Source organism: Heptranchias perlo, chromosome 1, assembly GCF_035084215.1.
Source record: "Heptranchias perlo isolate sHepPer1 chromosome 1, sHepPer1.hap1, whole genome shotgun sequence".
In the NCBI taxonomy this organism is placed as follows: domain Eukaryota; kingdom Metazoa; phylum Chordata; class Chondrichthyes; order Hexanchiformes; family Hexanchidae; genus Heptranchias; species Heptranchias perlo.
The window spans coordinates 37,765,213-37,792,627 of NC_090325.1; the positions used below are offsets into that span (position 1 = coordinate 37,765,213).

At 43.2% G+C, this 27,415-nt stretch overlaps 1 protein-coding gene across 2 annotated transcripts in view; it reads left to right on the forward strand.

The window, feature by feature from the left end:
• Positions 1–27,415, forward strand: part of LOC137321425 (WD repeat-containing protein 7) — a 644,210-nt gene that overhangs the window by 415,956 nt on the left and 200,839 nt on the right. For both annotated transcript variants that reach the window (XM_067983813.1, XM_067983820.1), the window contains one exon: positions 8,972–9,196. In XM_067983813.1, coding sequence (XP_067839914.1) covers positions 8,972–9,196 — 225 coding nt within the window. The remainder of the gene's footprint in view (positions 1–8,971; positions 9,197–27,415) is intronic.

A 27,415-nucleotide genomic window follows, 5' to 3' on the forward strand; every position in this document is an offset into this window, starting at 1 on the left:
GCAGGGCTGCTGGATAGTACTTGGGATCTCTCTGATTGATTTTCCCTTCCTTCTCCTTTTTACGACCCGCCACCTCCCCCCCGCCCCCGGGCCCTGTATGACTCTAAAAGCTTGAGGACGCTGAGAACAATTGTAGCCCTCCCCCATTTCTCATTGGCCTCAGATCAGCGTAGATTAGGAATCATATCCAGAAATACTTGCTCTGTGTGGCTCAGAACTACACCATGCATTCATGCAATAAACTATTGGGGAAACCCTATAAAATTGCTATTTATTTTAAAAAGTCAATTAAGAAATACAAATTCTAAACATCCCATTGCACAGATGAAGGGAGCACAAGTCAGAATCTTGCTTCTTTTCTTTTCTAGTGTAAGCTTAGGATATCAAATGTTGCCTGTTTTTGCCCCATCCAAATTTAATTTTTATGACTAATTCTACCATTCAGGATGAGTGGGCTCATAGCATAGTTAAAATTTTTGCACACCTGTGGATTGTACCATGGATTTGTAGGTGGCAAGGTCACACCTGCCTTTCCCACACAAGGGAGCGTTATAGATTCTTGGCAATGGAAGTAAGATGCCAAGGGAGGGACAAGTGCATCACTTGAGCAGGCAGGAAGAAATTAAAGTCCATTATTCTATGTCTGGTGCTTCTTCTTGATGCTGCCACCCTTCCCCATGCCCACCAAGCCAAGCTTCCCCAAGGTTACCACCTGCCTTGGCACTGAACTCGCATCTTTCTCTAGTTTCTCTCCTATCACCCTCATGCCCTCTCCGTGCTCATCTTGCCCATGAAATCTACCTCCTGCTCTCCTGACCCTGTACCCATTAAATTGCTAAACAATCCAACTTCCCTTCCTGACTCCCATGCTAACTAATATTGTAAGCGGTACCCTCTCCTCACCATCACCTCTCTCAACCCCTCCACTGCCTCTGTGTTGTCAGACTGCTTGTCCGACAATCAGTCCTGGATGAACCGATATTTCCTCCAATCAAACATTGGGAAGACCGAAGCCATTGTCTTCCGACCCCGCCGTGCACTCCAGTACCTTGCCACCAATTCCATCACCCTTCCTGACCACTGTCTCAGGCTGAACCAGACTGTTCACAACCTTGGTCTCCTATTCGATCCCATATCCTCTCCATCACCAAGACTGCTTAGCTCCTCCTCTGTAATACTGCCTGTCTCCGCCCCTGCCCCAACTCAAATTACAGAGAGATATTAATAGATTAAGTGAATTAGCAAAACTGTGGCAAATGGATTTCAATATAGGCAAGTGTGAGGTCATCCACTTTAGGCCTTAAAAGGATAGATCAGAGTACTTTCTAAATGGTGAAAAGTTCAAAACAGTGGAGGGCCAAAGAGACTTAGGAGCCAATGTACATCGATCATTAAAATGTCATGGACAGGTACAGAAAATAATCAAAAAGGCTAATGGAATGCTGGCCTTTATATCTAGAGGACTAGAATACAAGGGGATAGAAGTTATGCTACAGCCAAACAAAGCCCTGGTTATACCACACCTGGAGTACTGTGTTCAGTTCTGGGCACCGCTCCTTAGGAAGGATATATTGGCCTTGGAGGAAGTGCAGCGTAGATTTACTAGAATGATACCTGGATTCCAAGAGTTACATTACAAGGAGAGATTACACAAACTAGGGTTGTATTCCCTGGAATTTAGAAGATTAAGGGGTGATTTGATTAAAGTTTTCATGATATTAAGGGGAACTGATAGGGTAGATAGAGAGAAACTATTTCCGCTGGTTGGGGATTCTAGGACTAGGGGACATAGCCTAAAAATTAGAGCCAGGACTTTCAGGAGTAAAATTAAGAAACACTTCTAGATGCAAAGGGAGTAGAAGTTTGGAACTCTCTTCTGTAAATGGCTGTTGATGCTAGCTCAATTGTTAATTTTAAATCTAAGATTGATAGATTTTTGTTTACAAAGCTATTAAAGGTTATGGAGCTAAGGCAGGTATATGGAGTTAGGTCACCGATCAGCCATGATCTCATTGAATGGTGGAACAGGCTCGAGGTGCTAAATGGCCTACTCTTGTTCCTATCTTCCTCCGTTCCTATCTGCTGCTGAAACCCTAATCCATGCTTTTGCTACCTCCAGACTCAAACATTCCAGTGCTCTCCTGGCTTGACTTCCATCTTCCATCTTCCATCTTCCATCTTCCATAAATTTGAGCTCATCCAAAAATCTGCTGCCTGTATCCTAACTCACACCAAATTCCATTGATCCATTACCCCTGTGCTCTCTGACTTACATAGGCTCCCGGTCCACCAGCACCTTGACTTTAAAATTCTCATCCTCGAGTTCAAATCCCTCCAAGACCTCATCCCCCACCTCCTACAGCCCTCTGAGAACTCCGCATTCCTCCAACTCTGGCCTCTTGTGCATCCCCCACTTGCTTTGCCCCACCATTGGTGGTTGTGCCTTCAGCCCTGGAATTCCCTCCCTCCACCTCTCCATCGCTCTCTCCTCCTTTGAGGCGCTCCTTAAAACTTACCTCTTTGATCAAGCATTTAGTCACCTGTCCTAATATATCTTTCTTTGGCTCGGTGTCAGTCTATCTGATTATACACCTGTAAAGTGCCTTGGGACGTTTTACTATGTTAAAGGCGCCATATAAATGCAAGCTGTTGTTGATCATTAGGTTGCAAGGCTTGGTCTGACAGTCTATTTGTATGTAAATGTATGGAATCATTCAGTCACCTAATGAAAAGTATTATGTTGTTCTAAGTTCTGGCTGCAGTAATACTTTAAATTTCATTTTGCTTTTACCCCTCCCCCTCAAAATTTCTTCCTCACTTTTCTGAAAGCATTGACTGGAGTCGATTTCCATGAACCCTTGACACCCTCCTAGTACCCCACTCCAGTGGTAATTCTTCATTTGTGAACCTAAGCAGAGTGTCAGCAGATTATTTGACCTTCAGAAGCATCACAAACAAGCTCAGCCCTGTTCTCACTTGATGTGCACATTCCAGTAGGGAATGCTGAACGGAGATCAGAAGCAGGAGCCCTTGCTGATTTTTCCATGCTCTAGCTCATAGACACTGAAGCCAGCTGTAGCATAGTTACTGCAGCCCCAGCTGAGATCAGCTAATTGAGCACAGACTGAAGTTCAAACCTGGGATTGCCCTGGTCCGTATTGCTCATCTTCCCTTCACTAAACAATTCAGTAACACGTTTCTGTGCATAGCCTTGAAAATGCCACATGATAGTGGTCTCCGATCTCCTGTTCGGATAAACTTACTGAGCAATGAGTAGTTGAGATGTTTGCACCAGGTAAGTTCCAATTTGACACCTGGCCTATGCTGAATTGGCCAAACTCATCCAGGATAACAGGAGGAGTCCCCACAATCAGCCACAGTGTCTCGGTATTAGGGAGGGAAATTTGCCTATGGTTACCACTCCTGGTCGCTATTCAGTGAGCCATCTGGAAATGTGTGTGTCGTTGACAGCTCAGGACAGAATTGTGCTTGGTTGTAAAGTATCCACCCCACCTCCCCCAACTTGTTGACACTTGCTGTCAAAGTTCATGCTTGAATAAGGGGCATTTGGAAAAACAGATTAGTAATGTAGAACCATACCCCTTGCAAGTGTCACCCTCAGGAGAGAAGAAAATTGATAGAAAAAGGTTTAAAAATATATATATATTTTAAATACAGTATCTCAACTTGTGAGATTTTAAAACTTTTTTTTGATTTGAACATAACTGTTTTAAAAATGCACATAGTGATCTAAAGCAGAGATATTCAGTTGGGTCACTTTTCTCACAAAAATTCCCAGGATAATATTTTTTTATTCATTCATGGGATGTGGGCATCGCTGGCAAGGCCGGCATTTATTGCCCTTCCCTAATTGCCCTTGAGAAGGTGGTGGTGAGCCGCCTTCTTGAACCGCTGCAGTCCGTGTGGTGAAGGTTCTCCCACAGTGCTGTTAGGTAGGGAGTTCCAGGATTTTGACCCAGCAATGATGAAGAAACGGCGATATATTTCCAAGTCGGGATGGTGCGTGACTTGGAGGGGAACATGCAGGTGGTGTTGTTCCCATGTGCCTGCTGCTCTTGTTCTTCTAGGTGGTAGAGGTCGCGGGTTTGGGAGGTGTTGTCGAAGAAGCCTTGGCGAGTTGCTGCAGTGCATCCTGTGGATGGTACACACTGCAGCCATTGTGCGCCGGTGGTGAAGGGAGTGAATGTTTAGGGTGGTGGATGGGGTGCCAATCAAGTGGGCTACTTTATCCTGGATAGTGTCGAGCTTCTTGAGTGTTGTTGGAGCTGCACTCATCCAGGCAAATGGAGAGTATTCCATCACACTCCTGACTTGTGCCTTGTAGATGATGGAAAGGCTTTGGGGAGTCAGGAGATGAGTCACTCACCGCAAAATACCCAGCCTCTGACCTGCTCTTGTAGCCACAGTATTTATGTGGCTGGTCAAGTTAAGTTTCTGGTCAATGATGACCCCCAGGATGTTGATGGTGGGGGATTCGGCGATGGTAATGCCGTTGAATGTCAAGGGGAGGTGGTTAGACTCTTTCTTGTTGGAGATGGTCATTGCCTGGCACTTATCTGGCACGAATGTTACCTTCCACTTATCAGCCCAAGCCTGGATGTTGTCCAGGCCTTTATTCTTCATACTCCTTTCAATCATGTTTAGGTTGCTCCAGTGACAGTGCATTTGTGTGTCAGTGCGGCGTGTCATGGTGTGAATAGGACACTTCTTCATATATTGATTTCTCAGTCTCAGCCAATCTTTTGGTGAGGTGCTTCATGATGGAGAAAAATTGGCAGCAGTAAACCAGGAACCCACTGATGTATCTTTTAAGGCATCTTTATGTCAACGGCAGGGCCCCAGAAGAGCAGTAAGTGGAGGCTCTGCCACCCATGAATATCCCTCTCCTAATATTTTTCAGTATCCCACTGGTTCTTACTGTATCTGTTGCCAGACCAGTAGGATGACAGTTTAACACTGAGAATGTGTTTTGCACTGCCTCTGAACAGCTCTCAAGACCCACATGAATTTCATTTCCATCTCCTTTACAATGATAATGTGTCATATGTGTAAGAGTACCACATACTTGAGCTCATCCAAAACTCAATCCTAACTCGCACCAAATCCCGTTCACCCATCACCCCTGTGCTCGCTGACCTACGTTGACTCCCAGTCCGGCAACACCTCAATTTTAAAATTCTTATACTTGTTTTCAAATCCCTCCATGACCTCACCCCTCCCTATCACTAAACTCCTCCAGCCCTACAACCCTCCAAGATCTCTGCGCTCTGCCAATTCTGGCCTCTTGTGCATCCCTGATTTTCTTTGCTCCACCATTGGCGGCCATGCCTTCAGCTGCCTAGGCCTTAAGCTCTGGAATTCTCTCCCTAAACAATTCCGCATCAATACCTCTATCTCCTTTTTTAAGACGCTCCTTAAAACCTATCTTTTTGATCAAACGATTGGTCACCTGTTCTAATATCTCCTTATGTGGCGCGGTATCAAATTTTGTTTGATAACACTCCTGTGAAGCACCTCGGGATGTTTAACCGCATTAAAGGCGCTATATAAATGCAAATTATTGTTGTTGATGGCACATTCTCAGTGTTAAACTGCCATTAGTTACCAGATCAAGAGGTAGATTGGCATACACACAGAAGTTCCAACCTGCTGACACTGTTTGCAAGGTAAAGGGAGGTACTAAGGAGGAGAGAAAGTAAATAAGTGAAAAGGGAAATAGAAAAAAATCTATTTGAATTGTATCATTGTCATACTTTTGAAGTGAAGCACTTTGAGATGTTTGTGACTTTTAGTCATGCAGGACAATTAGATTTTGATTTATCATGAATTAGAAAGGCCATGGAATCCATTACAGGCTTAAACTCCGATCAACAGGACTGCTCAGCTATTAAGCACTTATTTAATCCTTTCATCTCCTTGTGCATATATCAGAAAGGCTATAGCATTTTCAGAGCAACAGAGTTTAAATGTACATGATATAGAATATATCTGTAATATCCTTTTATGTCTTCTCAAGACTTCCTCTAAGATGGAAGGTTTGGGCTAGAGTTAAAAAGGTATTGTCAACATGAGATGACATTTCCCTGTCTATTGAGCATCTTTAATGCTCGTAATTTGTCAAAATACTTGGTCAAAATATTGCGTTTGAGTTATGGGCCCCATGATATGATACAAGTCTGAAAATTATTGTTAGCATTATTAGCAGAGAGCACTTAACACATTCATATTACATTCATCTTTCCATTATTTTAATGCAAGCTTAATGCTTCTGCTAAAATAGCAGAATGTCATACGAAAGCGTTAAGCATTCATCCAGTAATTTTACTCGCAGCAACTTCTAAGCTATTAGCTTTAAACAGTCTGCATTAGGGGGTTTAATGGTTTTAGGAAACCCACATGAAGAAATGTATTTCTTGAAATGTATGTTTAATTTATCCTCATTCTTTGAGTACTCATAAAATCGCTGTGATGAGGATATTGTATTTGCTGTTGTCAGACATGAATTGGAAATGGGGTGCAAGTAGTTGGATCTGCAACTGTATTCTGTTTGCAACTTGGGACATTTTTCCATGTTAGATGCGCTATTTAAATGCAGGTTAAGAACATAAGAAATAGGAGCAGGAGTAGGCCATCCGGCTCTTCGAGCCTGCTCCACCATTCAACAAGATCATGGCTGATCTTCTACCTCAACGCCATTTTCCTGCACCATCCCCATATCCCTTGATGCCTTTAATATCTAGAAATCTATCAATCTCTGTTTTGAATATACTCAATCACTGAGCCTCCACAGCCGTCTAGGGTAGAGAATTCCAAAGACTCACCACCCTCTGAGTGAAGAAATTTCTCCTCATCTCAGTCCTAAATGGCCTACCCCTTATTCTGAGACTGTGACCCCCTCGTTCTAAACTCCCCAGCCAAGGGAAACATCCTCCTTGCATCTACCCTGTCGAGCCCTGTAAGAATTTTGTACGTTTCAATGAGATCACCTCTCATTCTTCTAAACTCTAGAGAATACAGACCTAGTCGACTCAATCTCTCCTCATATGAGAATCCCGCCATCCCAGGTATCAGACTGGTGAATCTTTGTTGCACTCCCTCTATGGCAAGTACATCCTTTCTTGGGTAAGGAGACCAAAATTGTACACAATACTCCAGGTGCAGTCTCACCAAGACTATATATAATTGTAGTAAGACATCTTTACTCCTGTACTCAAATCCTCTTGTAATAAAGGCCAAGTTATTTATTCCACAAGTGCAAAATAGCAGCCCTTGATGAGACAGGTTGAGTGCTACTCTGCTTGTATTTGTTATCTAAAAAAATTGTATTTTAAATTCTTAGATTATTGGCACAATTGCAATATTAGCAGGGGAGCAACCTACATACTTCAACTGGATAAGCACACTCCTTAAGAATATGAATGTGCATATACTGGCATTTTATATAAGCAAAGGTGAGGATCTGCCATCCCATTTGGGAAGAAATGAGGAAGATCCTTAGATTACAGGGGTGAGGGCTGAAGATTCTCTGCTAAGAAAAGCGACTTCCTCCTATGTTTTAGGTCAGGACTCAATTCCCCTTTCAGGCCCTGGAACTTAAGGGAACTATGTTGAGGTACTGGGTCCATCCAGGGCAAAGCAGAGCCTCTTTACAAATCAGTTACAAAGAATCTATGTTTCCTTACTTTTATAGTAGTTTTGTGTAAATAGTGAGTACTGGCGCCAGTGAGCCCAATTGTGTGTAGGAACTCAAATGATATTGATGGAGACCCTTAAGCTTGTATGCTTTGGTAATTGTGTTCTTTCAGCTGAGTAGTTGTCTTATTGTCATCAGAGATCATTGATATAAAAAAAAGTTTTTTTAAAATCAATAGAAACAAATAAATGGGCAAACTCATGGCAGATGTGGAAAAGTGTGAAGTGATGCACTTTGGAAGGAACAACGTGGAGAAGCAGTATAATCTAAATGGTACTATTTTGAGGGAGTGCAAGAGCAGAGGGGTGCAAATTCACAAAACTTTGGCAGGGCAAGTTGATGAGGCAGTTAAGAAAGCATATGGGATACTTGGCTTTGTAAATTAGGGCTATTGAATACAAAAACAAGGAAGTCATGCTAAATCTTTACAAATCACTGGTTAGGCCTCAGCTGGAGTATTGTGTACAATTCTGGGCACCACACTTTAGAAAGGATGTCAAGGCCTTGGAGAGGGTGCAGAAGAGATTTACAAGAATTGCACCAGGGATGAGGGACTTCAGTTATGTGGAGATTGGAGAAGCTGGGATTGTTCTCCTTAGAGCAGAGAAGGTTATGGGGAGACTTAATAGAGGTATTCAAAATGATGAGGGGTTTTGATAGAGCAAATAGGGAGAAGCTGTTTCCTCTGGCAAGTGGGTCGGTAACCAGAGGTCATAGATTTAAAATAATTGGCAAAAGAACTAGAGGGGAAATGAGAAGAAATTTTTTCACACAGAGGGTTGTTAAGATCTGGAACGCACTACTTGAAAGGATGGTGGAATCAGATTCCCATAGTAACTTTCAAAAGGCAATTGGACATGTACTTGAAGGGGACTAATTTGCAGGGTTATGGGGAAAAAGCTAGGGTGTGGGACTAAATTGGACAACTCTTTCACAGGCATGATGGGCCTCCTTCTGTGCTGTAAGATTCTATGATTCTAAATAAGAAAATGTTAACAGTTAATCACAATACTTTGTCAAGCTTTGCTTGAATCATGCTGATGATTGTCCCTCTCCAGAAATAATTGTAGCCTGAAAGAGTGTCACTAGAGAATGCTCCAATTTAAATCAGAGAAGCAATATCCCTTCAAAAGGAAGAACATTTGAGAGTGGAACTTCTCCTTTAAGGGACATTCTGCAAATTTTACATTGGGGATAAGTGCCACATTGTATCTTGATTAACATAATTACCATTACTTTCTTTGGTTTGTCTTTTAGGCTGTTTGCCAGGTCTTCTTGCACATATGAAGAAATCGTCATCTTCCTACGAGGAACGCCGTAAACAGGCTACAGCCATTGTCCTTCTAGGTGTCATTGGAGCAGAATTTGGTGCTGAGATTGAACCTCCAAAGCTGCCGACTAGGACTCGTAACACCAGTCAGGTCCCAGAGGGCTTTGGACTGACCAGTGGAGGCTCCAATTATTCCCTGGCTAGACACACTTGTAAGTATTCAGATTTCACAAGATTCCTTTCATGTTAGGAGTTGCAAATTTAAATTCCTGGGATAGCTGGCCCAAGATCTGATTTTTTTTTAAGCAACTGCTTTTAAAGATTTACAGATCACGTCATTATACCACTGCTCTCGTGTTGATATAAATCTGTTTCTGATCCGTAACAATGCAAAATTGGCGGTGTAACTCAGACATCCAGTCCTGATCTACTTGTAGTGCTTATGCATTTGAGGTCCAGCCCACTGCAGAGCCACATTTCAAGCATGCCTTCAAATAGCACCTCATCACATCTCTTGCGATGTGCCAAAGTGCTTCACATACTTATTACTTTGAAATGTAATCACTGTTGCCATGCAGGTGAATGTGGCAGCCATTTGGAGGGAGTGCAAGAGCAGAGGCGTACAAATTCACAAAACTTTGAAAGTGGCAGAGAAAGTTGATAAGGCAGTTAAGAAAGCGTATGGGATACTTGGCTTTGTAAATAGGGGTATTGAATACAAAAACAAGGAAGTCATGCTAAATCTTTACAAAGCACTGGTTAGGCCTCAACTGGAGATGACAGCAATGATGAGATAAATTACAGTTTATTTGATTTTGGTGGTAATGGATACAGGAAGAATGTTGGCTAGGACACCAAGAATAGTGCCATGGGACATTGAACATCCACCTGAGTAAGCATACAGGTCCTTGGTTAAGTGTTTCATTGGAAGGACGGCACTTGTAAACCCAAAATATGTACGCAAGTCTTGGCGTGAGGCTTGCACCGCCAACTCCTGACTCGAAGGTGAGAGTACTACCAATTGAGCCAAGCTAACACTTAGACAAATGGACTTTCCAATGCATGCCTGGACACTTAATAAACTTTCTTTTGAATAATTTCAGTGATGAATAGAGAGTACGCTCCTACCATGTTCTCTAGCCTGAAGCCATTGTTTAGTTGATATAGTTTTTTCTTTATGTATATTTATACAAAAATAAAGTTTGATTTTATGTAGCATAATGCATACAGTACATTGTCCCAGTCAGCCTCGAGATGTTTAGGTTAACTATGCAGAAAGTGAAACAACTATCCTTTTCTCCAAATTGTGGCTTACTGTTGGGTTTCCCTAATGTTGCTGACTTGTCCTGCACCTAATTTAGAGTTAATAGCAAAGAATTTTTATGTACCTCCTTTAACCATTTTTTTGCATTGTAAAAGGGGATGGTAATGGCCTCATCAATTTTCAATATTACTGGTAAAGTACTCTGTTCCAAGTTTATTTATGAATGATTCTGAAGAGTGTAGCAGAGAGCAGAACTAGACTAGTTACTGCCCTCCTATACTGTCCTTTTTCAATTTTACGTTGCCTTCTGCTTCCTATTGCCAAGCCAGTTTAAATCAAAAGTTCCACCCAAAAACTGTTACAGAACACTCCTAATTCTGTAACAGACTAATACATTTTATTTACCTCCAAGTATTTTAACATTGTTGAACATTATTTTAACACTATAGTGAACAACATATCAGAGTTCAGGAGGTTGCTTGGTAATAACTAGCAATAAACGTGTTCCGCTACCTGTGTATTTGGGAGCTGTTCAGTGCCTAAATATTTCCTGAGTTCCAGACATGTGCAGTATCACAAAGAGAAAGGATATTATTTTCAGTTATCATGTTCTAAATATTATGAAGTTGGCTACCAGTAGGCATTGATAAGGACTACTCTGTTATGGAAAGCAGTCTCCATTTGTGTTGTTGCTGTGAAATAAAACTCCCTGGTGTCACCTCAGAGCCAGTCCGACACAAAATGTCCACTTCTTGGGGCTATTTAACTACATAGCATTTTTAAAACAAAAACAAGAAGTGGTGGCCGAAAAACATGTCTTTATAACGTTGTGAATTGTTCAACATTAGTTGGATTATATTAGTCGATTCTTCCTCCACATTTGTAAACAATTTTACAACACCAAGTTATAGTCCAGCAATTTTATTTTAAATTCACAAGCTTTCGGAGGCTTCCTCCTTCGTCAGATGAATGTTGTGGAAATGAAATCCTCGAAATGAAATCGCATTTATAATTCACAGAACAATGCTTGGTGATTACAGACAGTTTTTTCAACTGCCCGTTGCCAAGGCAATCAGTGTGCAGACAGACAGGTGTTACCTACAAGGTCTCCGAATATACAAATCACCAAAAAAAAACACAGAGATAGAGAGGTAGAAACATAGAAAAGACAGCAACTGACCCGTTATATTAAAAACAGATAACATTTGTTCGCTGGTGGGGTAACGTGTAGCGTGACATGAACCCGAGATCCCGGTTGAGGCCGTCCTCATGGGTGCGGAACTTGGTTATCAATTTCTGCTTGACGATTTTGCGTTGTCGTGTGTCTCGAAGGCCACCTTGGAGTACGCTTACCCGAAGGTCGGTGGCTGAATGTCCTTGACTGCTGAAGTGTTCCCCGACTGGGAGGGAACCCTCCTGTTTGGTGATTGTTGCGCGGTGTCCGTTCATCCGTTGTCGCAGCGTCTGCATGGTCTCGCCAATGTACCATGCTCTGGGGCATCCTTTCCTGCAACGTATGAGGTAGACAACGTTGGCCGAGTCACAGGAGTATGAACCATGCACCTGGTGAGTGGTGTCCTCTCGTGTGATGGTGGTATCTGTGTCGATGATCTGGCATGTCTTGCAGAGGTTACCGTGGCAGGGTTGTGTGGTGTCGTGGACGCTGTTCTCCTGAAAGCTAGGTAATTTGCTGCGAACGATGGTCTGTTTGAGGTTGGGTGGCTGTTTAAAGGCGAGTAGTGGAGGTGTGGGGATGGCCATAGCAAGGTGTTCGTCGTCATTGATGACATGTTGAAGGCTGCGGAGAACATGGCATAGTTTCTCCGCTCCGGGGAAGTACTGGACGACAAAGGGTACTCTGTTGGTTGCGTCCCGTGTTAGTCTCCTGAGGAGGTCTATGCGATTTTTCGCTGTGGCCCGTCGGAACTGTCGATCGATGAGTCGAGCGTCATATCCCGTCCTTACTAGGGCGTCTTTCAGCGTCTGTAGGTGTCCATCGCGTTCCTCCTCATCTGAGCAGACCCTGTGTATTCGCAGGGCCTGTCCATAGGGGTTGGCCTCTTTGACGTGGTTAGGGTGGAAGCTGGAACAGTGGAGCATCATGAGGTTGTCCGTGGGCTTGCGGTAGAGTGAGGTGCTGAGGTTGCCCGTCTTTGATGGAGATTCGTGTGTCCAAGAAAGAAACTGATTCTGAGGAGTAGTCCATGGTGAGCTTGATGTGGGATGGAACTTGTTGATGTTATCGTGTAGTCTCTTTAGTGATTCCTCGCCGTGGGTCCATAGAAAGAAAATGTCGTCGATGTATCTGGTGTATAGTGTTGGTTGGAGGTCGTGTGCAGTGAAGAAGTCCTGCTCGAACTTGTGCATAAATGTTGGCGTATTGGGGTGCGAATTTGGTCCCCATGGCTGTTCCGTGTGTTTGGGTAAAGAACTGGTTATCGAAGGTGAAGACATTGTGATCCAGGATGGCGTCTGGAGATTGGCTGTTGTTGGTGTTGAGTATTGATGCTGTCGCAGCGATGCCGTCATCTCTCTCGATACGTCGAGGGCATCCTGAAACCCATCGTACAGGGAACCCCCAGCTTCTGTCGCGACACTACAGACTTCCTACAAAAACTCAGCACCCACGGACCAGTTGAACCAGGAACACTTCTCACCACGATGGACGTCTCAGCACTCTACACCAGTATCCCCCACGATGATGGCATCGCTGCAACAGCATCAATACTCAACACCAACAACAGCCAATCTCCAGACGCCATCCTACAACTCATCCGCTTCATCCTGGATCACAATGTCTTCACCTTCGATAACCAGTTCTTTACCCAAACACACGGAACAGCCATGGGGACCAAATTCGCACCCCAATACGCCAACATTTTCATGCACAAGTTCGAGCCGGACTTCGTCACTGCACACGACCTCCAACCAACACTATACACCAGATACATCGACGACATTTTCTTTCTATGGACCCACGGCGAGGAATCACTAAAGAGACTACACGATAACATCAACAAGTTCCATCCCACCATCAAGCTCACCATGGACTACTCCTCAGAATCAGTTTCTTTCTTGGACACACGAATCTCCATCAAAGACGGGCACCTCAGCACCTCACTCTACCGCAAGCCCACGGACATCCTCATGATGCTCCACTGTTCCAGCTTCCACCCTAACCACGTCAAAGAGGCCATCCCCTATGGACAGGCCCTGCGAATACACAGGGTCTGCTCAGACGAGGAGGGACGCGATGGACACCTACAGACGCTGAAAGACGCCCTCGTAAGAACGGGATATGACGCTCGACTCATCGATCGACAGTGCCACAGTGAAAAATCGCATAGACCTCCTCAGGAGACTAACACGGGACGCAACCAACAGAGTACCCTTTGTTGTCCAGTACTTCCCCGGAGCGGAGAAACTACGCCATGTTTTCTGCAGCCTTCAATATGTCATCAATGATGATGAACACCTCGCTATGGCCATCCCCACACCTCCACTACTCGCCTTTAAACAGCCACCCAACCTCAAACAGACCATCGTTCGCAGCAAATTACCTAGCTTTCAGGAGAACAGCGTCCACGACACCACACAACCCTGCCACGGTAACCTCTGCAAGACATGCCAGATCATCGACACAGATACCACCATCACACGAGAGGACACCACCCACCAGGTGCATGGTTCATACTCCTGTGACTCGGCCAACGTTGTCTACCTCATACGTTGCAGGAAAGGATGCCCCAGAGCATGGTACATTGGCGAGACCATGCAGACGCTGCGACAACGGATGAACGGACACCGCGCAACAATCACCAAACAGGAGGGTTCCCTCCCAGTCGGGGAACACTTCAGCAGTCAAGGACATTCAGCCACCGACCTTCGGGTAAGCGTACTCCAAGGTGGCCTTCGAGACACACGACAACGCAAAATCGTCGAGCAGAAATTGATAGCCAAGTTCTGCACCCATGAGGACGGCCTCAACCGGGATCTTGGGTTCATGTCACGCTACACGTTACCCCACCAGCGAACAAATGTTATCTGTTTTTAATATAACGGGTCAGTTGCTGTCTTTTCTATGTTTCTACCTCTCTATCTCTTTTTTTTTGGTGATTTGTATATTCGGAGACCTTGCAGGTAACACCTGTCTGTCTGCACACTGATTGCCTTGGCAACGGGCAGTTGAAAAGACTGTCTGTAATCACCAAGCATTGTTCTGTGATTTATAAATGCGATTTCATTTCCACAACATTCACCTGAGGAAGGAGGAAGCCTCCGAAAGCTTGTGAATTTAAAATAAAATTGCTGGACTATAACTTGGTGTTCTAAAATTGTTTACAATTGTCAACCCCAGTCCATCACCGGCATCTCCACATCTTCCTCCACAAGTAGAGAACTAGAACTTTCTTCATAGGATCACGATAACGACTGACTATTAGCTCTGGTAGTCACTTAGCCTGTCCATAATAGATACCATGGCATCAGATATCCATAACAAAGTGTAATTACCTATCAAGAGGCACTCAGAAGCAATGCATGATACCAATTGATCACTCAAAACAAATCTTTTCTGTTTCTTCTTCTGCATTCCTTGGAGAAAATGCACACGACAGGCTGTTAAATTCTCTTGTATCTGTCGTTGTTACATCAAGGTTTTACTTATTAATTGGGAATGTGAATGCTACGATTGGTAACGAGGAAGACCATTATTCTTTGGATGAAGTTATATAAGCTATTGTATTTTTGACTACTATCACTATAGGTTACTTTGAGTTGAAGCTCTTTTCACTCAAAACACCCACCTGTTTGGCACACATCAGTATGTAAGGTTAGTGAACTATACACCAGAATTATAGATTCTCCCTATTTTGCATGGTATGTAGACAGGGCAACCCTTAGAATGCACAATTTGGGGAAAGATTTTATCTGCGCATTGTATATAATGAAATTGTAAATCTGTTGATAAAGATTGTACTTCTGGTTTTGCTGCACTAGTGCATGGAGCAAATTCTTTCTTTCCCATTCTTGTCCTAAATTGTTTGAGTTTTAATAACTTAAGGAGTCAACGATTCTAACAATATACACACCTCTGCACACTACTTTGACTGGATCACCATGCTTTTCTACAGAGGCCATTAGATTTCATAGCCAATTGCTGTGTCTTTGAGTAAAACCTATTACTACGTAGAGGTTAGCAGACTGGTACAGAATGTGAATCCTTGTGCTATTCCCAAAGAAAGTTTGAACTCTTCAGTTTTACAGTAGTCACTTCTTGGGTCAGCTTGCAGAGAATTTCTCTTGAGGTTATTCATAAAACAGCAGACTACAGCAGCACATATGCACTAACTGTGTTCACTTGGCAGTCCATTATGATGAGCACTTTGATGTGACCGAGATCAAGCAGTCCTGAAAATGTAGTTCCTTGCAAATCCACTAGCAAAGTTCTGCACTATGATGGCATGCTGCCACTGTGTGTGGAGTATGAGTGAATGAAGAAGAATGTTAGGTTCGTTACGTTTGGAATGATCTTCCTCATTCTTTAATTGAAGTTCAACATAAGAACATGAGAACATAAGAGATAGAAGCAAGAGAAGGCCATTTGGCCCTTCGAGCCTGCTCCGCCATTCAATGAGGTCATGGCTGATCTGATTCTGGTCTCAATTCCACTTTTACATGCAGAGGTCCTACTCAACGTATCCATCTTGTACTTTTGACCTGGGACGCTTCCTTTATACTGCTTCCTCAAGGTTTTTATTTAGATATGTTATTTCACCAAAATTATTTTTAAAAGATTGTAGTGAGGCTGAATCGTCAGCAATTGAAGCATGCACATACAAAGGATAGTTGAAAGTATCTCAAGCCTGTATGAGGATGAGGTGGCTGATCTAGCCGAGGATAACTCATAAACACAATTAATTCATTAATAGAAACATAGAATATTTACAGCACAGAAGGAGGCCATTCAGCCCATTGTGTCTGTGCCGGTCGAAATAGAGCTACCCAGCCTAATCCCACTTTCCAGCACTTGGTCTGTAGCCTTGGTGGGTTACGGCACTTCAAGTGCACATCCAGGTACTTTTTAAATGTTATGAGGGTTCCTGCCTCTACCACCCTTTCAGGCAGTGAGTTCCAGACCCCCATCACCCTCTGGGTGAAAAAAAGTTTCCTCAGCTCCCCTCTAATCCTTCTACCAATTACTTTGAATCTATGCCCCCTGGTTATTGACCTCTCTGCTAAGGGAAATAGGTCCTTCTTGTCCACTCTATCTAGGCCCCTCATAATTTTATACATCTCAATTAAATCACCCCTCAGCCGCCTCTATTCCAAAGAAAACAACCCCAGCCTGTCCAATCTTTCCTCGTAGCTAAAATTTTCCAGTCCTGGTAACATCCTCGTAAATCTCCTCTGTACCCTCTCTAGTGCAATCACATCTTTCCTGTAATGTGGTGACCAGAACTGTACGCAGTGCTTTAGCTGTGGCCTAACTAGTGTTTTATACAGTTTTAGCATAACCTCCCTGCTCTTATATTCTATGCCTTGGCTAATAAAGAAAAGTATCCCGTATGCCTTCTTAACCACCTTAACTTCCCAGAAATGCTAGGGAACCAAGGGACTAGTGAGAAGGAGGACTTAAAGGAAATTAGTATTAGTAAAAAAATAGTGCTGGAGAAATTAATGGGACTGAAAGCCGATAAATCCCCAGGGCCTGATGATCTGCATCCCAGAATACTAAAAGAGGTAGCCATGGAAATAGTGGATGCATTAGTTGTCCTCTTCCAAAATTCTATAGATTATGGAAAGTTCCTGCAGATTGCAGGGTGACAAATGTAACTCCACTATTTAAGAAAGGAGGGAGAGAAAATAGGGAACTACAAACCAGTTAGCCTAACATCAGTAGTAGGGAAAATGCTAGAGTCTATTATAAAAGATGTGATAACAGGACACTTAGAAAATAACAGTGGGATTAGAGAAAGTCAACATGGATTTATGAAAGGGAAATCATGTTTGAAAAACCTACTGGAGTTTTTTGAGGATGTAACTGGTAGAATAGATAAGGGAGAACCAGTGGATGTGGTTTATTTGGATTTTCAGAAGGCCTTTGATAAAGTCCCACATAAGAGGTTAGTGTGCAAAATTAAAGCGCATGGGATTGGGGGTAATATACTGGCATGGATTGAAAATTGGTTAACAGACAGTAAACAGAGAGTAGAAATAAATGGGTCTTTTCGGGGTGGCTGGCAGTGACTAGTGGGGTACCGCAAGGATCAGTGCTTGGGCCCCAACTATTCACAATATATATCAATGATTTTGATGAGGGAACCAAATGTAATATTTTCAAGTTTGCTGACGACACAAAACTAGGTGGGATCGTGAGTTGTGAGGAGGATGCAAAGAGGCTTCAAGGTGATTTAGACAAGTTGAATGACTGGGCAGATACATCGCTGATGCAGTATAATGTGGATAAATGTGAAGTTATCCACTTCAGAAGGAAAAACAGAAAGGCAGAGTATTATTTAAATGGTGATAGATTGGGAAATGTTGATATACAAAGGCTGATATACAAATGTTGATATACAAAGGGACCTGGGTGTCCTTGTACACCAGTCACTGAAAGCAAACATGCAGGAAGGCAAATGATACGCTGGCCTTCATTGCAAGAGGATTTGAGTACAGAAGCAAGGATGTCTTACTGCAGTTAAACAGGGCCTTGGTGAGACCACACCTGCGGTATTGTGTGCAGTTTTGGTATATACTTGTCATAGAGGGAGTACTGCGAAGGTTCACCAGACTGATTCCTGGGACGGCAGGACTGTCGTATGAGGAGAGATTGGGTTGACTTGGCCTGTATTCATTCGAGTTTAGAAGAATGAGAGAGGATCTCATTGAAACATATAAAATTCTGACAGGGCTAGACGAACTGGATGCAGGGAGGATGTTTCCCCTGGCTGGGGATCCAGAACGAGAGGTCACAGTCTCAGGATATGGGGTAGGACATTTAGGACTGAGATGAGGAGAAATTTCTTCACTCAGAGGGTGGTGAACCTGTGGAATTCTCTGCCACAGAAGGCTGTGGAGGCCAAGTCACTGAATATATTTAAGAAGGAGCTAGATAGATTTCTAGAGACAAAAGGCATCAAGGGGCATGGGGAGAGAGCGGGAATATGGTATTGAGATAGAGGATCAGCCATCATATTGAATGGCGGAGCAGGCTCGAAGGGCCAAATGGCCTACTCCTGCTCCTATTTTCTATGTTTCTATGTTATCTACCTGTCCTGCTACCTTCAGGAATCTGTGGACATGCACTCCAAGGTCCCTCTGTTCCTCTACACCTCTCAGTATCTTCCCATTTATTGTGTTTACCTTGTCTTGTTTGACCTCCCCAAATGCATTACCTCACAATTCTCCGGATTGAATTCCATTTGCCACTTTTCTGCCCACCTGACCAGTCCATTGATATCTTCCTGCAGTCTACAGCTTTCCTCCTCACTATCAACCACACGGCCAATTTTTGTATCATCTGCAAACTTCTTAATCATGCCCCCTACATTTAAGCCTAAAACATTGATATATACCACAAAAAGCAAGGGACCTAGTGCTGAGTCCTGCGGAACCCTACTGGAAACAACCTTCCAGTCACAAAAACACCCATTGACCATTACTCTTTGCTTCCTGCCACTGAGCCAATTTTGGATCCAATTTGCCACTTTCCCTTGGATCCCATGGCCTTTTACTTTTCTGACCAGTTTGCCATGTGGGACCTTGTCAAAAGCCTTGCTAAAATCCATGTAGACTATCCTTGTCAAAAGCCTTGCTAAAATCCATGTTGACTACATGGATTTTAGACTAATGACTCACATCCCATTCTAAGTACACACTCTGTATACAGCATTCTGCTTCATCCCAATTAGTATATAACAAGTTGAAAGCAAACACTGATCTGGGCTATGCAAGATCTAATTACTCAATGGGTGAAACATAGGAACAGGAGTAGGCCATTCAGTCCCTCTAGCCTGTTCCACCACTCAATTAGATCATGGTTGATTAAGTCAACTCCAGTTACTTGCCTTTGATCCACAATCCCTTGACCCCCTTACCTAATGGAAATGTTAATCTCAGTCTTGAAAATTTAAATTGACCAAGCAGGCACATCCTTTTGGGGAGAGAATTCCAGATTTCCACTACCTTTTGTGTGAAAAAGTGCTTCCTGAATGACCGAGCTCTAATGTTAAGATTGTACCCTCTTGTTCTGAGTTCCCCCATCAGAGCAAATAGATTTTGATGCTAAAATTACTGCTGCAAAGGATTCAATTGGACTCTTCGTGAACCTACTGAGTTTTCTCAACTGTTCTGAAGACAGTACAGTGTTGCTAAATCCTAATGCAATCACTGTTGTTGAGGGGCCCTTTGTAACGGTGAAGTCATAGCAGCATTGGAAGATGTGCACCTAAATTTGGATTCTGTAGCTGTTTGTGTTTAGCATTTACTTAATAGTTTCATTGGCAACTTCTATCCAAATTCCAAATACATTTCAGCTGGCAGAAGAGCTCTTGAACGGGGAAGGTAGTACACTATAACCGGAGCAAGAATCATTTTATTGCCCTTTCCATTTGCCAGGATTTAGAAGGGTTAATAAAAATAGCATCTGGCAGTCTCAGCATTATTTGTAATGCTTTTATATGTGACAGCTGGCTTGGAATCGGAAATCACTCAAGTACATTTAAAACGCACTACTTATCTGTTGCCGGAAACAATCTTCCGAAAACATAGAGGAACAGTTATCAAGCTGTATGGTGAATTTTGAATTCTGTGCAATATATTATGCATTGCTGCATTATAATACACTTGCTCATAATTGCAAGCCATTCTTCACTTATAAATGTTTTTTATAACATCCATTAGGTTTAGGTCCAGGTTGGAATAGAGTGTTATAGAGTTATACGAAAACATCATATCTTACACATTTCACAATATATAGTTAGTCTTGTCCAGGAAAACACATTGACCTAAATTCCTTTATTAAAAGGATGAAGTGGATTTATGTGTGTGCATGTAAGTGCAACCAGTGGCAAAATAAGCTCCTTTAAATGCAGTCAGCAGTTAAAGGGGGGGGGAAATTGCAATATTTAATGATGACCTCAAATATAACCTACTGGGCTTCAATTTTAGACAGTGTACCTGTTGCATTAGCATTTCATGCAATAAATGCAAATATATTTAATTAAACGGCAGCTTGAGGTATAGCAGCAATAAATTCACAGGTATTTTCTTTTTCCCTCTGGTGAAGAAATAAAGTGATGACACTTTTATTAAGATGACATTCCTAGCTGTCTCATACCAGAAATATCAATGATCGAATAAATAATGCTGTTTTCTCTCCTAGGGAGAGATTAATATGGAATACATTACATTAGATTAGGTTTGGGACTAGTATTTTGTACAGTCTGAGGTGCATCTATCTTACTTGGACTAAGGAAAAACTGTAGCCTGGTTTAAAATTAGAGGGATAAAATGAGGATTGTATTGAGTTGATTTGCAGAACATCTTATCCCAGCAATTCATGGGTCTGCTTTCATTATTTCAATTGTGTGGACAATATTGTGACTAAGTGGTACCTGTTAGGGACTCAGTTCAGCAGCAGTGAACACTGATCATCGGGTGACCCTTTGAATTTGTTGGCAGATTGGAAACTTGCATACACAACGCTGCAATAATTGAAGGGTAGGACTGACTATCGAAAAGGGACATTTAGTAATCTGAGCACGTTAGAAAGTGGATAAATGTGACGACAGCCATGGAATATTTTGTAAGGTGTGTTTCAAAGATCCTGATGATTGCTCAACAAGTATGGTATTTGTGCAGCTTTTGATTGTCATTCCCTCTTTTCCACTCAACCAATATACGGCCATGAAATTTCAGCTGCACAGTCTTGCAAAATGTGGCACAGTGAAGTAACGTGCATTTTAAAAACACGATTGTAGATTTGACACAGAAGTGAACTGTCACTCACCTGTGAGCGCACACACACGTGTGCATAAACTCACATTCTCTCTCTCCCTCTCTCCTCCCTTCTACGCCTCCAATATGGCAGACAGGCAGCCCCACTAATTACAAGTCGGAAGTGCGCTGCCTGCCATTGTGGTAAAGTAAAAAAAAAAATGCCATGCAGTGCCCACACCTGAAACAGGCATTAGGCCCTTTGCATACGCCAGCTGCGTTCAGGGCAAACCAGGTCTATATGCAGCCTACCAATCGGTCTTGTTAGGCCGCAACCAACAAGGTAAGGTTTTAAAAGAACGTGGGCCACTGCCGGCCCCTGCTCCCCCCCCCCCCCCCCCCACCCCGATCGCGTTCACTACCACCCCACTCTGGCCGCCACTATCTCCCCCCTCCCACTCGCCCTTTGCTACCTTTCGATCCAATCCCCCCACCGTTTCCCTTTAATCACTTAGTTGAAGTAATCACTTTCTTGAGTTTAGAAGAATGAGAGGTGATCTCATTGAAACATATAAGATTATTAGGGGGCTTGACAGGGTAGATGCTGAGAGATTGTTTCCCCTGGCTACAGGGTCTAGAACTAGGGGGCACAGCCGCAGGATAAGGGGTCGGCCATTGAGACTGAAATGAGGAATTTCTTCACGCCTAGGGTTGTGAATCTTTGAAATTCTCTACCCCAGAGGGCTGTGGATGCTGAGTCATTAAATATATTCAAGGCTGAGAGAGAGAGATTTTTGGACTCTGGGGGAATCAAGGGATATGGGGATCGGGCAGGAAAGTGGAGTTGAGGTCGAAGATCAGCCATGATCTGATTGAATGGCGGAGCAGGCTCGCGGGTCCATATGGTCTACTCCTGCTCCTATTTCTTATGTTCTTAAGGCCACTGCTGGCATCGCAGTGGCCAGATCTTCCATCCCGCTTTTCCGGTGACCTGGCTGGTACTGTCCACAACTCGCCGACTCGATTGTAAGGAGGCCTGAGGCCCAATATCGGGTACACCTCAGGCCTCACCATTGAGAGGCAGGGATCGTCCCCTGCTTCCCCAAAAATGGGCATGTCCAAATTTATAGGGCTCTGTGTCTCTGTTTCGCTTCCCTCCCTTTGGATTTGTTCATTTATTTTTAATCAGAGTGTTTGTCTGTAAGTTTACCCATTAACAGTTCGGCCCAGTTTACTATTTATTTCTCATCCCTTCGAAGTTTGCCTTACTTCAATTTAAAACCTTGGTTTGTGATTCTTCTCCCTCTCAAACCTAATTGCAATTTTAAAATGTAAGTTACTTTATCGTGCTATATTTTGCCAGAAAGTGCAGCTGATGTTTCAATTTTAGAGAAGTATTTGGTACAATACAAAGCCAGTATATATCCCTAAAAGGCAAAGGCACCACTGGTGCAGTTAAGCAACCATGGCCTACAAATGAGGTAAGAGGCAATATTAAGCTAAAAGAAAAGGATTACACAAATGCAAGGAAAAGTGAAAATCCAATGGACTGGAGAGCTATAAAAAGCAACAAAGGCATGCAAAGAAAGTAATGAGGTGCAAAAAGGAACATGAAAAAATGTGCAAGGGATATCAAAGCCAACAGTAAAAGTTTTTATAAATATATTAAGGAAAAGAGTGGTAAAGGGGGAATGTGGGCCCAGTGAAGACAGATGCAAGTGAGAGTATAACGATCAATAAGGAAATGGCAGACTTGTTAAATGAATACTTTATTTGTTTTCACAGAAAAGGAATAGGACAAATTACCGGCGCGTCCTCTTAATTTAAAAAATAAGTCAAGAGGAGGAACTTAGTGGATTTAATATAAGTTAAAAAGAATGGTGATGGAGAAAGTAAAGGAACTTAAGATAAACAAATCTCTAGGACCTGATGGTTTCTACCAAATGGTATTAAAAGCAGTAAGTGAGGAAATTCAGTTGTACAATGCATTCGTCAGACCCAATGTGAAGTACTGCGTTCAGTTCTGGGTACCGCACCTCAGGGTGGATACATTGACCTTGGAGGGGGTACAGTGCAGATTCACCAGAATGATACTGGGGCTTAAGGGGTTGCATTAACTTGGCTTGTATTTGCTTGAGTTTAAGAAGTTGAGGGGCAATCCAATTGGGGTGTTTAAAATTATAAAATGATTTGATAGGATAGATGCAGAGAAGCTATTTTCTCTGTTGGGGGAATCCAGAACAAGGGGGCAGAATCTTAAAATTAGAGCTAGGCCATTTAGGAGTGAGATCAGGAAGCGCTTTTTCATACAAAGGAAACACTCATTCCCAGAATCCTGGGTCAGTTGAAGTTTTCAAGACTGAGATTGATAGATTTTTGTTAGGTAAGGGTATCAAGGCAGGTAAATGGAGTTGATGCATGGATCAGCTATAATCTGATTGCATGTTGGAACAGGTTCAAAGGGCTGAATGGCCTTCTCCTGTTCCAATATATCAGGGATTCTTGCCAACATTGCTGAGCTGATTGATAGTGGCCAAATAATTGGAAACTGCCATTCATTCCTTAATGAGGAAGACCTTCATATCTTGAGTTTTAAAGGTCTTCCTCAAGAGTAGAATAAACTGAGTTCCCCATTGTGCATTTATTATACAAGTGGCCTTGAGATTTTTTGTTTAATACTGAAATTTTACTACTTTTTTAATGAGGTAATTTAAATAATACATTTATCAGGTAATTTAATACTTTCATCTATCTCAGATAAGCTGACCCTTATCTGACATAACTGGGTGCAGTCAGTTAGTCGGGGACTGGATGGTACATTAGATTAATACACTGCCCTTGCATCTCTAGGTTCTTGTCTGCTGCCTGTAACAGTCCCACATCAAATGAATTTTGGAATTTCAACCCAGTAACTAGTGGCTTCAGGCTGCAATGCAAAATGTACCTAATTTGACACAAATCAACACTAATTCAGTAGTTATTTGGATACATAAAATGGTTGATTTGCAAAGATGATTTGATGTAGATTAGAGGAAGTTTTACTTTGTTTCTCACTGTGTTGTGCCTGCTCTTGGAGTGCTTAATGCTGAGAGTGGGTGTACAAAGTGGGAAAACGTTCCGTTCCCCAGCACTGACGTTTGTTGCCTTGAACACAATAGTCGGCTGCATGCCTGTTTTTTTGGGGGCGGGTGGGTAGGGGGCGGGAAATTGGGCTTAAAGGCAGTCAACACCTCTTAAAGGGGAAATGCGCGTTGGCTGCAGACAGTCGGGAAATGCTGTGAAAGGTCCACAATGGCCAGAAGAGGTGCAGATTTAGCATCCAGGTTCTCGGATGCAGCTTTGGAGGCCCTAGTCCAGGTTGATGGGGAGGGAGATCCCGTTTCCCTCTACCTCCACCACCAGTTAGAAGAAGTTGCAGAGGAAGTCATGCTCGGAGCTTAGCTCCTAGGACATGCCTCAAATGCAGAAAAACAGTTGAATGACCTCGCCAAATTTGTCAAGGTAATATCAATTATGTCATATCAATTATTCTCTTCTCACACCTATACCACCATATAGCTTGGTGATAGCCTCCTTGGTGTAGTGAAGGCACCTGACACATTGCTCCTCAGTGAAGTTGAGGTAGGAGAAGTGCTCCCTGAAGACCCACTATGAATGTGGCCTCCTGCGCAGTGCCCTCCTCCTCCCTCTTCTCCTGCTCTTTCCTGTCTTCTTTGTGGCTCCCAGGGTCCTCCAGCCCCAAAGGCAGACCTAGCAGATCACCCATGGCTGCAAAAAAAAACTGCTTTGAAGGCAGATAAAAGCAGTCCAACAGCAGAAAAACATTGACAGGTCAGAATTTGGTCATTAAAGGCAGAAAATAGCTTTAAAAAAATGACCAGAAATTAACCAGCAGCCTAAATGGGCAAAGCAGCAACTAACCTACCCAACAATGTGAAAAATTGCCCAGGTATGCCCTGTAAACAAAAAGCTGGACAAATCCAAACCGGCCAATTATCGCCCCATCAGCCTATTCCCAATCATCAGCAAAGTGAGGGAAGGAGTCATCAACAGTGCTGTCAAGCGGCATTTACCAATAATCTGCTCACCCATGCTCAGTTTGGGTTCTGTCAGAACCACTCAGCTCCAGACTACAAATATAGATACAAGAGCCGAATTCCAGAGGTGAGGGGAGAGTGACTGCCCTTGACATCAAAGCAGTTTTTGACCGTGGGACACCAAGAATCCCTAGTAAAACTGAAGTCAGTGGAGTTTGGGGAGAAAACTCTCCAGTGGCTGGATTCATCCTTGGCACAAAGGAAGATGGTTGTGGTCGATGGAGGCCAATCATCTCAGCCCCAGGGCATGGCTGCAGGAGTTTTTCAGGGCAGCTTCCAAGGCCCAACTATCTTCAGCTGTTTCATCAGTGACCTTTCCTTCATTATAAGGTCAGAAGTGGGGCTGTTCGCTAATGATTGTAGTGTTCGCATTCGCAATTCCGCAGATAATTAAGCAGTCCATGCCCGTGTGCAGCAAAACCTGGACTACATCCAGGCTTGGACTGGTAAGTGGAAAGTAACATTTGTTCCATACAAGTGTCAGGCAATGACCCTTGTGTGGCACAAATGTCAGACAAGAGAGAGCATAACCACCTCCCCTTGACATTCAGTGGCATTACCATCGCCGAATCCCACACCATCAACATCCTGGAGATCGCCATTGACCAGAAGCTGAACTGGACCAACCACATAAATGCCATGTCTACTGGAGCAAGTCAGACACTGGGTATTCTGCAGCGAGTGGCTCACCTCCTGACTCCCCAAAGCTTCTTTATGACCTATAAGGCACAAGTCAGGAGTGTGATGGAATACTTGCCTGGATGGGTGCAGCTGCAACAACACTCAAGAAGCTCGACACTATCCAAGACAAAGCACTCCACTTGATAGGCAGCCTATCCACTATCTCCACCATTGGCGTACCGTGGCAGCAGCGTGTACTATCTACAGGATCACTGCAGCAACTTGCCAAGGTTTCTTCGGCAGTACCTACCAAACCTGCAACCTCCACCACCTAGAAGGACGTGGGCAGCAGGTGCATGGAAACACCATCACCTCCCAAGTTCCCCTTCAAGTTACACACCATCCTGACGTGGACATATATCACCGTTCTTTCATTGTCACTGGGTCAAAATCCTGGAACTCCTTCATCACACCGACTGCAGCGGTTAAAAAACAAGGCCCACCACCACCTTAAGGGCAACAAAGGATGGGCAATAAATGCTGGCCTTGCCAGCGATAACCCATCTCGAGAATGAGCCTTGGTACCTTTCTGGAATGAGAACATCTATTTTTCCAAAAAAACAGTTGTCTAATCAACCAGTGACTATCATCTTTGCAGGGCAGTAGCGGAGGAGGAGAACAGGAAGGGTCTTTTTGGGATTGAATTGGCTCCAAAATGACCCACCCTGCGATGGAGGATTGGAACTGAATCAACCCTCTATGATAGATTCAGAAATCTTCTTACCTGAGCCAGTTATGTCTGCAATACTCCAGTGCATTATTGCTCATTGATCAGCCAGCCTGGCTCATTAATGGGACCTAGAGGGATAGACCTGTTACTAGGGATTAGATTTCTTCCATCTCAGCTCCAGGTAAATATGCAAGCAGGTGCTCTAATGGATAGGGTGATCCTCGCTGGACAAGCAGCAGGAAACTTAACCAAGCTCTGTGCTGATAAGTTGAGTGGTTTTAACATATTGAACACCAACAGTACCTCCAGCAGGACCTCGAGGTCCCTAAGCCTTGACAATGTTTTGAACAACATTGTCTAATCAATATAATTTAAGCAACCTATTATCTAATGTTTCAAATCCTACCCTCCATTTAAGCATAGAACCTTTGCACCCACATCAATGTCTTCAATTTCAGAATAAAACCTGGATATTCCCAAACTCCAGCCACTTGTGGGTAGTTCAGTTTGCAGTCCTTTTAAGAACATGCATGAAATTCTTGTCATACAAGATACTGTCAGAGTATTGTGCACGTAGATAATATAAATAAACTGCTAATCTCCTTTATAATATTAGACATGGCTGCCTTGAGTTGGCACCTCTTTGGAATTTCATTTAAATAAACTCCATAATATTCTAGTCACGACACAGGAAAAGAATACAGCCAATAAAATTCAACGGTTAAATGAAGCAACCGAAAAATTGTATCCAGTTGACATTGCCTTTTATAATTACTAGCCA